The sequence below is a fragment of the Chanos chanos genome, chromosome 8 (assembly GCF_902362185.1).
Source record: "Chanos chanos chromosome 8, fChaCha1.1, whole genome shotgun sequence".
Lineage (NCBI taxonomy): Eukaryota > Metazoa > Chordata > Actinopteri > Gonorynchiformes > Chanidae > Chanos > Chanos chanos.
Window position 1 is genome coordinate 46,058,348 of NC_044502.1, and position 15,407 is coordinate 46,073,754.

At 45.3% G+C, this 15,407-nt stretch overlaps 1 protein-coding gene across 2 annotated transcripts; it reads right to left on the minus strand.

The window, feature by feature from the left end:
- Positions 1–485: 485 nt before the first annotated feature.
- ctnnb1 (catenin (cadherin-associated protein), beta 1) lies at positions 486–13,575 on the minus strand. 2 transcript variants are annotated; one of them, XM_030781082.1, is made up of 17 exons: positions 13,421–13,575; positions 6,826–6,876; positions 6,291–6,515; positions 5,920–6,173; positions 5,514–5,752; positions 5,193–5,394; positions 4,945–5,089; positions 4,573–4,676; positions 4,427–4,456; positions 3,712–4,050; positions 3,460–3,618; positions 3,125–3,244; positions 2,874–3,024; positions 2,639–2,760; positions 2,142–2,202; positions 1,541–1,766; positions 486–1,306 (listed from the first exon to the last, which is right to left on the minus strand). In XM_030781082.1, the coding sequence occupies exons 2-16, from the start codon at positions 6,836–6,838 to the stop codon at positions 1,558–1,560; spliced, it is 2,373 nt and encodes a 790-aa protein (XP_030636942.1). In that variant the 5' UTR covers positions 6,839–6,876; positions 13,421–13,575; the 3' UTR covers positions 486–1,306; positions 1,541–1,557. The 2 variants fall into 2 exon arrangements, with proteins under 2 accessions (XP_030636942.1, XP_030636943.1); XM_030781083.1 differs by lacking the exon at positions 4,427–4,456.
- Between the last annotated feature and the right edge of the window lie 1,832 nt (positions 13,576–15,407).

Sequence of the window (15,407 nt, forward strand, 5' to 3'; positions counted from 1 at the left end):
AAACTAGAGCAGGATGTTTATGAAAACCTCACTTCTGGTTGTCTGCAGGTCCCATTCAGATGTAGCAGTGGGAACTCTGGCTGCAGAGATACTGAAGGGGATTGGAACCTAACACAGTCACAACAATCTCTCTCTAAATCTTTGCATTAATATATGTCCTTTTTATTTATACTTTGTGATAGTGAAATAAATGACTCTAGTATGAGCGTCTGTGTGTGATGATAAAGGACCCGTGGTCTGTGTCTAACAGCCTTTCTCTCCAAACTAGTGAGTGAAGAATCAAATCACAGCTGTGATGAGGAGACAGCTGAATACATATCCAAATGGAACGCCACACGTGTAGCAGGTCACAGTGATTATAATGGTAGAGCTTGGATTAAGATAACTGTGGAACAGAGAGTAGTTTCACTTCTACCATTTGGCAAGGGGCACAGAAAACGTCTCAGCATGTGGGAATAGGAAGAGAGAACAAGAAAGAGAGAAACTCAAATTTAAGTCCATTTTATTAGCCATGTCATTACCATGTCTCCAATAAACGCAACAGGCTACAACAGTTAGGGGTTCTTTTCAAAACCTTCTATAGCTACCATCAAAAGTAAAAATAAAAAAACCCAAAAGAAAAAAAAAAAAGAACTGGCCCCCACAGATTGCAGAACCTTTGGAACATCTGAGACACTGGAAACAGTGATTTCATTAAAGCAAGAAACTTGATATTTGGACCATTTCCAATTCTTGGTTTTTTTTTTATACAAAAGCTACACAATGTTACACTTGATCAGAATACAATTCAACTGATTATTAGTGTTCTACACCATAACTGGATAAAATCTTAAAACCGATGGAGCATTTTACCACTATAACTTAACACTATATGAGAGAGAGAGAGAGACTTTAAAGGAATACAAATTCCTGCAAAGTAAAAGACAAATACCTTAAAAGCAAGCTAGATAAGTACCATTACAGACTGAAGAATTTTGTTTAAAAAAAAAAGAAAAAGAAAAGAGAGAGAGAAAAGAAAACGTGATAAAAAATACAGGCAAGGCTAGGATTGAAAATTCCATCTTGGGATCCACACCTCTTGGGCTTCATTCTTCGAATCACCCACTCCACAGACTCCATATGCAGATAAAACCTCCGACCGACAAGGACCAGAACATAAAGTTTTACTTCCACTTGTTCCCATAGGAAACTCAGCTTGAATTAGTGTGTCAGGCACTTTCTGAGAAATTAGCCCACTCTCTGGAGACCACTCATCAACACCACAGGCCAAATCACAATGCGGGTTCATTCAGTTCAGACGAGACAGCTGAGGAGAGACAAGGAGAAAGAGACACGAGAATGATCGTTAACGTGGACGTAATTCAAAAATGACACTTCCCACCAGATTAGTTTGGCAGCCAGCGTGCAGTGCACCAGCCTCTTAAAAAAAAAAACAAACGAAAAACACACACACCAAGCATGGTACAAACACAGGCGTATCATCACAGACTTTTCGTTTTGTTTAAAAAAAAGGCAGTTCTTTAGTGTCCTGGCACCTCACCTAAAAAGTAGTTTTATTTACAGATCAGTATCAAACCAAGCCAACTGATTGCTGTCGCCTGGCGGAAGGCCATCGATCAGGTCTTGGGCGTGGCCGAGGTCTGGGAGGCCGTCGACCGGGTACTCTGGGCCGGGGTGGTGCCCACCCATGTCGTGGTCCATCATTGGATCCATGCCCATGGCGTCCTGCCCGTACCCACCGGAGTGGAAAGAGCGGTAGCTAGGGTCTGTGGATGGAGTGATCAGAAGAGTGGGGGGGGGGGGGGGGGGGGGGGGGGGGAGAAGAGGTGGAGGTGGAAGCACACACACACCTGTTAGAAAGCGTATTAACCAAGCAGCTCACAACACAACCTCCAATGTCATTCAGCCACGACTCCACTATTACACACAAGCCCTGTGTGTTATATTTAGACACGGGGGGGAGGAGGTGCCATCCAGAGTACTATGCATTCAAAGCCATTTGCTCACTGGTTGCAAGCTGGCACACACACACACAAAAAAAAGCAGCAAGTTAGTGTCTACACACGGTGGGCCATTTCAGGAGCCCTGTGCTGCCAGTTTGTTATCTGTATATAATGAAGAGAAGGATCGGACAGACTCACCATCTGGTCTGTAGCCCAATGGCTCTCCCTGTGCTCCAATGTCCAGGCCAAGATCTCCAGTCTGAGGAAGGAAAGAGTGAAAATCAAAGTTAGGAGACTGAATTTTAATGGGAACACACTGACTCGTTCTCAGGGCATTCACCATCTGTACTCTGTAGCATTACCTTATGGATCAAGACTCTCAAACCCTCTGCCCACTCTGTATGGTATTCCACTCCTGAGATATCTAAATGATGTTTACCTACCCTAATATAATAAAGCTTCCAACATGCAGTAATACTATCTCTGAACGTTTAAAGCGACACTGTGTGGCCATGTCTGTTTCTAAACTCAAATTTTAACACAGCCTTTTCATTCATATCCGTGACCTCTCTGCTGACCATCATCTCCACCAATCTACATCAAGACGTCCCACAAACTGACAAGGCATTGGAAACCTCTGCACGTAGGGGCTAGGTGCCCAGTCGTTTTAGGAGGGCTCAAAGGAGATGACGTACCTCGTTCCAGGTCATGGGCTCCGTCCTGAACAGGGAGCTGGTGAGCTCCACAGACAACCGCTTCTTGTAGTCCTGGGGCTTATCCTCAGACATGCGGAACAGCACCGCCGCGGCGTACGTCGCTGTGAGGGACAGACAGGGCAGTCAGCTCTCGCCCGGCTCGGAGACCCCCACCCACCCGCCAGGGACGGAAAAACACAAGCTGAGGTCTGGAGGAACGTGTAGGCATACTCACCAACTCCTTCGTTTCTGGAGTGGAGCAGCTCTGTAAGTGGAGCGGTGGCTCCCTCTGCCTCAATGGCTTCGGCCGCCTCCTTATCCTGGGCCAGCTCGCACAGCACGCCTGCAGCCACACGCTGGATGTTCTCGATAGGGGAGTAGAGGAGCTACGGGGAGAAGAGGAGGAGACAGGTCGTGAGTCCCACTGAAGGACCTTCTAGGCGCTCTTACTTCCAAACCAAGGCTTCTGCAGAGTTACTGACTCACCTGGACAAAGAGTGGAATGGTGTTGAGCCCTCTGATGACGATTCGGTTGTGAATGTCTCTGGCTAAGATGTGCAGAGCTCCAGTGCAGCCCTCTACAATCTCCTCCATACGCACTCCCTCCTGTAGACCAGTGAAACAGTCAGTGTGTTACCAAGAACAGACCTCACTCTACTCATTTACTTGGTAGACATAAATATATCCAAAAGCACAATCATTCTCGTTCATTAAGACCAATGCAACAGCAAATTGAAAAGGATTCTGGAGCAAAGGCTAATCCAAGAGTCTTCCCACAGAGACCCATCACTCACTATTCAAATATAGCCAAAAACACTCACCACAAACTGCTGCTGTGTGCCACCCATAGAGGTGCGTCTCTGGGTGTCCTGATGGGCTCTCACTAGCAGCTGCACCAGCCGTGGGATGGCACCCTGCTCACGCAGTGGGGCGTGGTTGGCGGGGCACAGGGCAAGGTTACGGATCAGCCCTACTGTAGCCTGGGGCAGAGAGAGAGGAACCTCTTAGAACCATCTGTCAAACCAACATTCAACACGTGGACAGTGGCCGGTCGTCCTTGGCAAAGAGCTTACCTTGATCAGCGGCCAATGGGATGGTGGGTGGAGCAGTTTGACCACCACTGGGAGGCCGTAATGCAGGCGCACGGCATTCTGGGCCATCTCGGCATCCTGGTGTCGGCTGGTGAGGTGACGCAGGGCACAGATGGCCGGTTCGGTGATGTCCTCGCGGTCACCGGCACGGAGCACGGTGCGGACCAGCGCCTCGATGCCACCCACCTGACACACCATCATCTTGTTCTTGTAGTTGTTGCAGGTGAGGTTAGACAGAATACCAGCGGCACAGGTGACTACGTTGATGTCGTCAGAGCCCAAGAGCTGAACCAGGGTGCCAAGCAATCCCTCCATGCCCTCCTGTTAGTGCAGAAGGTTGATAAAGTTCAGTCTTTTTTTTTTTTTTTCCACCTAACAGCCCATCAAAAATAAGTTACTCCTAATCCCTCTCTACCTTGGTGACTTCAAGAAGACAAAACAAATCTTTTAAGATTTCATTTTTTAAAAAATGCTGCATAACATTTTACTTCTGTGAGTGCAACTGCAGCAGGAAAGACAAGGACAGACTCATTTTATTGCCTCTTTAACGTCTACACATAAAAAGTGGCAAATCATTTACTACGTCTGGGCTGGCCTGAGAACAGTATTCTGACTAGTATGTGGATTATTATCTGAGCTGAGGCTGACTACAGCTCACAGCCTCATCACTGATAAAAGCAGGAATGTCTACTTTTACCTGCATCACATCTACTTCTGCTAAGGTCGTCTTCTCCATGGAAAAGTGGGGAGACAGAAAGAAAGCTCTCATGTAGAAAAACACAGAAGAAAGTGCACAAGAGCTGGAGGTTGGCAAACAAAAGGGTGGGAGAGGGCGAGTTTTACCTGTTTGGTGGCAGCGTCCGACAGGTTCCTGAGGGTCCACAGACAGTTCTGAACCAAGCGTTGACTGGGGTCGGTCAGATGAAGACCCAGAGCCTGCATGCCACCTGAGGAAAGGAGACGTCCAAACCAGCTCAAAAACTACGTTCACAAACAAACGGTTATTTTCTCTGCCAGAGGTCCCAGCCCCCCACGTCACTCGTGCTTTGGGTTTGGACCTTTAACCCCGCTGTTACCAGAACCCTGCTGTTACCAGGTCATTCCCTTTGTCATCAGGACTCCACCGGCCCAAACAAACCCATTTCATTCTGAGACGCCCCCCCCCCCCCCCCCCCCCCCCCGCCCGGGTTCAAAGGCAAAGCCAAAGCCACTCACCGGCCTCCACGATGGCGGGTTTGTTGCTGGAGCAGACTGACAGCACTTTGAGAACTCTACTGGTGGTCCAGAGCAGCTTCTCATATGTGTAGGTCCTCATGATGTTCACCAAAGCCTGGGGACCTCCACTGGCCAAGATGATGAGCTGAGAGAGCAGACACATGGAGAAAGCACAATTAGCCTTCAAATCACTCAGAAATAAGGAAAAAAAAAATCTAGGAGTCCAGGTTAAGGTTAGGGCTCCATACTTTGCTTTCTTGGTTTCCGTAGGCCAGGATCTGAAGGCAGTCTGTTGTGATGGCGAGGAACTTGACGTTTGTTTTGTTTAGCAAGGCAACCATTTTCTGTAGGCCTCCGGCCAAGCGCACGGCCATCTTGGCTCCTTCCTGGTGCAGCAGCAGGTTGTGTAGAGTCGTAATGGCATAGAACAGCACAGAGTCCACTGGGGAACTGTGAAGACCAGAACAATCTCATTTACATTCTATCCAGGGGGCTTCACTGATACATTTTAGACAAGCAAAAGATTCTTGAAAAGCACCAACAACCCCAGCGACGACGGCGACACTGACCCCAGCATTTTGACGAGCGCGGGGATGCCTCCGGACTTGAAGATGGCGAGCAGGCCCTCTCTGTGGTGGGACAGGTTGTGTAGAGTTCCGGCGGTGCAGCGGGCTGTCTCCACGTCGCTGGTGTTCTGCATGGTCCTCACGATGGCAGACACCATCTGAGGGGAGCGCATGATGGCGTGACGGGACGCCTCCTTCTTGGAGAGCTGGTGCACCATCACCGACGCCTTGTTCACCACCACCTGAGAGAGGACGAGAAGAATGAAACCCGTCTGTGATCTCAAAGAGACAAGCTTTGAGAGATCTCCACGTGAACATAAATGTCATGGTGGGGAACAGCAGATCAAATCTGTACATATCAACTCTGTGTTGTGAATGTAAGAGACACTGGATTTGGACCAGGCCGTACCTGGTCCTCGTCGTTCAGGAGTTTGGTCAGTTCTGGGATGGCCCTTGTGGCCAGCTCGGCGTCATCCTGGTAGTTGATCAGGTTGACCACGGCATGCTTCAGCATCTGTGAGGGTTCGGCCAAGCGCTGGACGTTAGTGGGCTGGGCTCCGTCAAACTGCGTGGAGGGAATCTGCATGCCCTCGTCCAGAGTCTCGGGGAACATCGCTGCCCGAACCCTTTGGGCTCTGGTCATGGCATACTGCCCATCAATGTCTGATAGAGGGACAGGGTTATGTAGAGCGTAAGGTTAGGCATTTATCATGCGTCTCAACCCACGTCACAAAGAACGTTTCAGAAATGGAACATGCAGAACAAGAAAGCTCATCTTACCTGCCACCTGGTCCTGAGAGAAAGACTGGTTGAAGCCCTGCTCCCACTCATAGAGCACCTGGTTGTCCACATCGTCCTCCTCTGGGTTGCCCTTCCCGCTGAGGGAGGGCGCGGTGGTGGTGGCCCCAGAGTGGATGCCTGAGTCCAGGTAGGACTGCTGCTGCCACTGGCTCACAGCTGCTTTACGGTCAGGCTCCATGGCCATGTCCAGTTCCATCAGATCAGCTAAACATTCAGGGAAGACAGACACTCGGTCACAAACAGCTTAAAGTCAATATACAGTTAGTCTATTAAAATAAATAAATAAAAACATAAGTAATATGCATTTTTAGAAGAAGTCTGAGTACTCTCCACTGAGTGGCCTTCATTAAGCTCAGCTTTTACTGTCTGTCTCACATTAAGACTTAACGTTCTGAATCTATACTGCAGGCAGCAACTGGCTGGGCAGTGAGACCTATCGATCAATCTTTGAGAAGTCCTCAAGTTTGTGTGAATCATTTGATTTGTCTACACAGACGTATATTAGGGCACTTACATTGGGTCGCCATGTTTCTTTCAAAGCCTGCAGCCTGCACAGCTTCCTAATCTGCAGAGGGGAAAAGAAAACACACACACACACACACACACACCACGGTTAATTTGTGTCTACACGCACCCTCAGCTAACCACACGTATGTTTAAGCACAAGTATAACACAGTCCATTGTGTGGCTTCTCCCTTTGGGAACAGAATAAAGGAGGCAAAGGAATAAAGCTGTGAGTGAGTGAGGTGTTTACACATTATCTAAAGCACTGAAAGACAGGCAAACCTACACACTGTTCAGACGCAGACGCCACCAGGCACGAGTGGGAGGGAAAACCGTTTGGCCCGCGTCTCATAGGAAAACGCGGTTGACTGCTCTTTCTGACGCCGCATTTGAAACTTATATTTGAAACGTATATCTGATTTGCACTTGACTTCCCACTACAGAGTCTCCTCTGCCGTCAACAGACACACACAGAGCCGAGTCGAAAACGATACACGCATCCCAACACATCTGCGACACAGCCAGTGACAGCAGCAGGCCAGTGCATCCCTCCGCTCTGTTCTGTTAAGCGTCAGTGCATGTTTTTGACTCGGCCAGCTTAAACTCGACTGCCGGTAGCGTTTCCGAACCAGGCCGAGTGATCACAGCAAAGGCACCGATCGTTAAGAAAGAGCAATCATTTGCAGCCATCCTCAAAACTGAGTCAACGTTCGGAGACATTCACACCCAGTGCTGCCCATCCCCAGCGGTGTCCATTCACCATTAACACCTACTGGAACACAATAGCATTCAGTGGCGTGGTCCACAGGGGCCCCTGTTTCCCTTCATCACTGTGAGACTCTCCTCTCCATGACACAATCGTCATTACCATAACATAAGCCATGGGCCTATCTTCTCTATAGAAATGCTCCAAAATCACTCTCCAGTCACACAGAGTGAGGGGGAACCAGCTCTCTCCAAAGAGGTCAGATATTCTCAGAGCCTTTTCACAACCTTTCTTTTTTTTTTTTTTTTTTTGCGTGATAATGTAGACAGGTTTTTTCTGCGTTGGAGGTAATGGTGTGGTGTGACATAAGGAAACTGAATTAGGCGAACACAGAGAAACTTCCCAGTTTTGTCAATCTGATGTATATGGGCCACTATCAATAAAACTCATACAAGATAGTGTACAATAATAGAAAGACTCTGCAACAGAAGGAGAAAAGAAACAGTCGTGAGATGATGCCTGAACTGTGTTTAAAATACTGAATGAACATTTAGCTATTAGCTGCCACAAGACGTTTCACTGATAGACAGTTACTGAGTAACATTCTTTAAATTGGTCTGGAAAAACACAGCATTTTTGTAAAGAAAACAAAACTTTAACCTTTGATATTAAAATGTCTGCAGTTTTAAAAATCACAAAAGCACACATTTCAATTACTCTACAATATGTGTCTATCTATGGATGTGTAGATCAATCTACAAAAATACACTTATGTTCATATATGTAGGTAAGGACATTCTGCCTGAAAAGAGGAAAAATGTCTATGAGTCGAGGAGATCTGAGTTTAATTGTCGTGATCAGCTCTGAAGTTTTTTGCCATCCAGTATTTATTGACAATCTGACAGTACACATGTAAAATGCTGCCATCTCAAAGGCAGCTGGAGATGACAGTCAAGTGACGAAGCATTCTCTACTCAAACTCATCCGAACACCAATGTGTTGCTAAGGAAACATTTACAATGCAGCTGTACATGGTGGTAGTCTGGATGTAATCCTCAGTTGAGTGCAGATTTGAGGAGGGAGGCCTATTTACAGCCCATGCATAAGCATATGTGATGAATACACATTTTGAGCAAAGCAACTCTATTCACTACATACTCATAATTCTTCTCCAGAGTCAAAAAAAAGAGACAGACTGATTCACCGTGTTAATCGCTTAAACTGATGCGCTGATTGGGCTTTCTCTGGTTGATGAATCCAAACGGCTTCACCACAGCCCAGATCAACATTAGTCAGTGCGGCCGTAAAAATATCAGCACTGCAGAGCCGTGGCAGGCGCCAAAACAAACTGGCTACACGCAAGCCTAGAACTGACGCAACAAATTCAACAAACACAAACATTTCAATCCCTGTCAGGCTGGTTAACTGTAAAGTTCAGTCAAGCACATCCAATATGTCGGCTATATGAGGACATGTCTCTAGCTTTAGCATCCAGTGCTCATTTCCCTCAGTGTGAGGCTCGAGGGCCTAATGGAGAACAGCTCCGTCTCTCTCTCTGCAGCCGGTGTTCAGAGTTTACGACCAGGCTGTGCACTGAGCTGCCTCTGGGAGCCAACATCTGGAGTCAATAGAGCAGATCAACCCGGTGGCACAGAAACCTCACCCGCGCCGTGGCATAACTGTATTCGCACGCAATGTCACAACCCAACCCAACCCAACCCCGCTCTCAAATACACCAGCCAAATCGCTCTGAATCAGCCAGACTACAGACCCACTGAGTCTCTCACTGACTCAGTGGATCACACGGAAGGGTTCACCACTGAAACCCATTCACGCAGACAGGCGCAGGCCATTCTACGATGATACAAGCTACAAGTATGGACGGAACAACGGTAAAGGGCCCAAAGTCTTACCAGAACCACTGAGTGCATCTCCAACTGCAACTAGTTAGACCGAGAGCCTTACTCCAGTGACAGTCAGAGGAAGGAGCGCTGTGGTGACAACCACAAAAGCTCCACATTCTTTCCTCCCCCAGTCTGGCTTGTGCAGCACTCATAAGGAACCAATTGAGAACTTAATAACTACTACGCCACACGCTAACGCTGCTCCATAACGGGACCGTGGGTGGGGTTTGCCGGGAAAGACACATAAAGCACTCTGTACGTGAAGTGTTCCCTGTCACACAGAGCTCTCTCCAAATCTTAACTGGCTCTTAAGCACAGAAGTGACTGCTCGGATAAGCAGCATTTTGACGCTGCAGTTGGCATGTCGTCAGCACTATGCATCCACAGCACAGGAAGAATGTTTGGAATCAGCAGACAGGGCCTCAGTGAACACCCGCTGAGTGAGCTGCCTCTAACAACTACCGGGAAACTACGCCCTGCTAAGGCCTTTAGTAAAGAGGTCAAAGCCGTCTGTTTAACAGCCACAGGCTCACTGTTTCATTGGCCAGCTGAGCTGTCCTATGGCAGCAAAGTCAGGCAGCACCACAGCTGTACCAGACAATAGCTGCCAAAAGAAAATAAAATCCATACATTAGGTTAGGGATCCTCAAATCCAAGACTTGAGGCCCAGTCTTGTTGGTTTTTGGCCTAACCTTATAATTACAGGATAACACAGGTGCCAGCGTTTTCCAGTCCGTCAAGACACCACCGTGTTTGGCTGATACAAAACCAACTGGGACTCCAAGACTGGATTTGGAAAACCTCACATTAGGTTCTAGATTCTAAGCCCAAACCAATCACAGCACAGAGGGAAACTGTGATATACTTATTACAAGGAGTGCAAGTTCTTTTCAACATCATGAATGAGATGGGCCGAGATGAGCACAAAAGACATGGCAAACTTTGAATTGCACCACATTTAATAAAAGCGTGTTTCAGAAAATGACAAGGTGCTTCAACATTAGCACTAAAAAGAAAAAGGAAAAAAAAAAAACCTGGAAGCTATGGCAGCTTGCAGAGATATGAAAGGTGTTTTAATGCGGTAACGCAGGCTGAAATTATGACTTTGTTGACAGTTCCATTCATAGGTTGTAAAAGTACCTGTATCCGATTACTGCCAGAGGCCACAACTCGACACACCTTGCGGAGCAGACAAGACTCACGTGCTTCACAAAGAGAAGTTATAAAAGCACAGTGACTGACTCGCCGTCTACACAAGACAAATAAGCCAATGAGATAAGAGCAGGAAACCAAAGCCTGCAAGTCCTTATCAAAAATCTCTGGCTACAGTGGCAGAAGAAAGACTACAGAGACCAACTGCTCCTTTATACAATCCAAGTTGGCAAAAACATATACTACACTGTACAGCAGCTGACATGCTGAAATAAAAAAATATGTCCAACTGTGAAGATGAAAATTTGCAACGTTCACCAACACGGAAAAACCAAATCCAACCAAGCCGCTGGACTTCACTGGCTTCTCAGTGCTAGCCCTGGGCTGGCTACCTACTATCATACTGCAGCGTTCAGGATTTTTAAGGGAATTCAAATTTTGTACCTGCAGTCGGACAAAATTAGCATTTGAGGAATCTCTCTGCTATACAGTAAGCCATTGTCCTGCAGTCCTGATCCACTCACCAGTACAATGTGGTCCTTATTTGCTTAAAAAGTCTCCACTTCAACCAGTTAAACTGGCCAAAATGTGCCGTTAGTGCGGTGTGAACTGGAGCCAGTGTGCACACACGCAGTCAAACTGGGTTTGGCTTGGCTCACAGCAGCCAACCAGCCCACCAGGCTCCTTCTGACCCAAACCATAAGGCAGCACACCAAAGATACCTCAAAATAGGCCACTCCATTCACACAGCTAGATCATCAAAAAGCACTACACTTAGCCCAAACCAAACAGAACATACCATTTATTTTATTCTGCGTTTTCACTGGGATGTTCTGAAAGACTGCGACATGTCGAACGTGCTAAAAAAACAAACAAAACGTAATTCTAAATACTAACTGGCAGCAACATCTTCATTAACGCAAACACAAACCATGGTGGACGAGTATCCAGAAAAACTCCCTTACTAGCAAGAGGCACTCCCAGGCACAACACAGAAGCATTGGGGCTGTCTGGGAGCCATGAATTATTACACAGAATCTTGGCTAAGCGCTGCGTATAAGCGTTGTGCAATAGCCTATATCGGGCAGTGTGTGTAACACAAAGAGAATTGGTTTCGATTTAGCCTGGTATGCCATAAAATCCAGCACATGCCCTTAAAAGGGGAGCTACTATGCCAGTTGACTAAACCAAATGAGAGGTCGATAGGAAAATGTGCACGTTACAATCAGTACAGACACGAGACTAATTTTCAGTCCTGAAAAATTCCTAACTAAAAGGGAAAACTTAAGGGGGGGAGCAGTTTTTCTCTTTATGGGGAGTTGAGTGAACTTTGATTTTCACAGGCTGAAAACGCGGGATCTCGGTCAACGTCCAGGGACAAGTTCATCTTTCTCTTCCTGACATACAATCACAATACTGTGCGGCATCACCATGCCGTCTGTTTAACGTGCTGGCACAATATGTCGGCCGTAGTCGCAGAAGTTACTCGGCTCTTCCTTCATCTAATTCACAGAAAACTTCATAAACAAAATTTAAACTGAGAACTGAACGGAAGAAAAACAATTACGGGACGTATTTTAAAGCGGGCGACGGAAAAACCCTAACATCCGTCACTGTTCCCCACACTACTACCGTTATTCTTTCCAAGTCTCGGAGTTTTTTTTTTCTCTCTCTTTCCTGGATTCACGCGACAAAATAAACAAACGACAAACCAACCCAAACCTCACTCACTCAGATGCGTACTCACTCCCACACTAATTATTCGGCAAAAATACCCGACTACCGTCAAGTTTCACAGTTGAGTAAGCAGAGCAGTTCAATACTCTCTAGAAATGGTGTAATACAATACCCGACGAATGCTGCATACGCTGCCTCGCAGGACTGGCTACTTTGTGTTTTCCTCGGGAATGTTACCACCACAAGGAAAGGGTATTTAACAAACTCCCCACCCCCACATCCAAGACCCATCACAACCCTAGTTCCCCGGGTATCGAGTCAAATTGCAGCCAAGCTCCTCCTTAACTTCCTTTCAAACCACAACGGCAAAGAGGAAAAAAAAAAAAACTTGGGTGTCTTTGTTTGCAAGACTTTCCTAAAATGCTAACTCGCGAAAACCTGAAAATCACACAACCCCGACAAAACAAGAAACCCAAAAATTCAGCTTAACCACAAGCCATTTACCTTTGCTGGTAACATTTCTTCAAATTCAAAACGAGTGAAACTAAAAGATTTCGACAGATGATATAATTGGTTTATTTTTCCTTTCAAATCAGTTGAAATTACATGCAAACGCTCTTCGATTTCAGCCGCTTTGAATAAGTCAACACTATGAACATTTATCAAACTGAATATGTGGTTTTATGTGCCAGTTGACTGATCTGCTATCTACAGACCAATGAAATTATGAGATGCAGAGTTAGCAGTCCTGGATGGGGGGGTATAATTGTGAGTGAAACCCAATATAATTCCATAAGATACTCACAAAACAATATATATTTTTTATTTGAGTTCGCTATGCGAAGTTTAAAGTGCGGAACTTAAAATGTTTGCTAGCCCATAAGGAAGCTAACTAAGCTAGCGAGGCACTGCAACGCAATGTTTGTCTTTGCTAGACAATTTCGATGCATGAGTAGGTCCTCACCTGACGCGATAAAAACGAGTATCAAAATAAATGTGCATGTAGAGAGCCAACCAGCAAAGTGAACGAGTTATCAGTTCGCAGTTTGCTAACCTTGACCAACTAGCTTGCTAGCCAACTGGCTAGAACACACATAGACCATTCAGAACAACTTTTAACTCTGGAAAAACGTTTAAACCTTATGTTTCATGTGTTAAATCTTACCCGATATAAAAAATGATTATCCTCTTCTTCCGTCAATTGTTCTAAACCAATATATTGGTCGACAGTCAGAGGAAAATATGTAAATCTCCAGCAATTCACTCCACCTCCTCCACGGTCAGAGGAAAAATCTAACTGCTCCCGACCCCCTACCTTGGCAGCAGTCGATGTAAAATGGCGTCGATGAGCGTGCGCAAGCCATTATAAAAACTCCTGTGACTGTAGTATCCCGTCGCCGTTAAACAAAGTAGATCCTAAGAACGACGTTGAGCAGCTAAATATCTGCATGCCATCGACAAAAAAATAAACATATCGAATATATTACACATTTCCACGCTATAACGGTATGCAAAAGCCCCATTAGAATTTTGACAGATAGTATGTTACAAGCTCCTAACACTTGCGTAAGGATATAGTTGTAATGTGCTCAAGGAATGAACTGATTCGTTAGATTTTATGAAGTACTGTATTGTGATAACGGATTTGCCTGTCTTTGAAGATGGACATCACGGAAGTTTTAAGAGGTTCATAACCGAGGCTTCAGTTTAATAGTTTAAGGGGAAGGCAGTCGAGGCGTTTCCACGGCGTTAAAGAATGCATTGTTGTTCGGGGGTTCAACCTTTCAAATATTACCTAGGCGGAGGAAGTTTTCACATACCTCTCCAGCGGAACAATGCACAAGGAGCCGCTTGAGTTTATGGCCAATATAATGTTAGGTTGGTGCGTTAAATAGCGCTAGAATATTGATATCAATACACTGTAACGTAAGTGTACATGAACGTGTGATTTTCTGCAGCTCGATTTTGTATTAAAATGTCGCTGAATTATCTCACGTGGATTCATGAGCAATCCATCATTGTGTTGAATGCAACGCGGTCACCGTGTAGCCTATTAGCAGATGGTAAAAAAAATATACATACCAAGAATCGGAATATCTCTTAAAATATAACGTTTCGTGTAGAGAGGTCGGTGTTTTTTATTATACATTGCGCATATCGAAATTAACGATACACTATACTAATGAGTCGGCGACGTCAGTAGGAAACATAGTTATTGTCCCATGCTGTGACAGACGCTAATTTTTCCCATGACGTAAAATTTGTAGGAGATAACTAGATAAGTCCGTACGTCTATATATAATATTAAAGCGGTTAAGTTAGTCAAGCAGTAACCTCTTTGTTGCGTTTGAGAGTAAAACCTGTAAATTGTATTTTTAAAAAGCCATGTTCAGACAGCTGGTTGAAATAAAGTATATAAAATGTCAAGATTTCAAGAGTGGTTTAGACTAATTAGATAGTAGTGTTAATGAAGAAATGTTGTGTAACATATAGAGATTATTACGTTTCTTCCGTAATGTTCAAGAATATAGGTATGGTCTGATTTTAATATCCCCAAAATGATTCTTGCTGAAATCCTAATTTGTTAGGCCACAATAACCAGGCCCCTGTTTTGTTATGTGAAGGCTGATGCATAAAGTATCTTATAACTAAACAGTAGCTCTCTGCTGTAAGCTTTAACTCAGTGTAGAATTGTCTGCATTGTGAGTAAACATAATATCAGTAATATTTGTAATACTGCCAATTGTTAGTTTCAGACAACGATGATTTGTAGTCATTTTCCCATTCAGTTAAGTCAATACACAGAGACCCTGAAGCAGTAGTTTGTAATGCTTTGTAGCTGTCTTTATGAGGAGTGAGCAGGCGGTCTGGAAGCCTGCTGAGAGCATTGATTTAGTCCAGTGTTTCACTGTATCAAGAGTAGAGACCTTCCTAAACACACCTAGGCCTATTTAAATGACATCATTCACAGACGCCTGTATCCAGAGATTGAAGATACATTCATATTGTGCCTACATGTACAGTAATCAGTGTAACACATATAATGACTTAAGTCTATTTACACATCGGTTGAATGTTGAATCTGTTATGTTTATTTTTTTGTCTGTGTTGTCCTGTGCAAAGCGGTGTCAAATGTTGTGTGTTCTTGTACT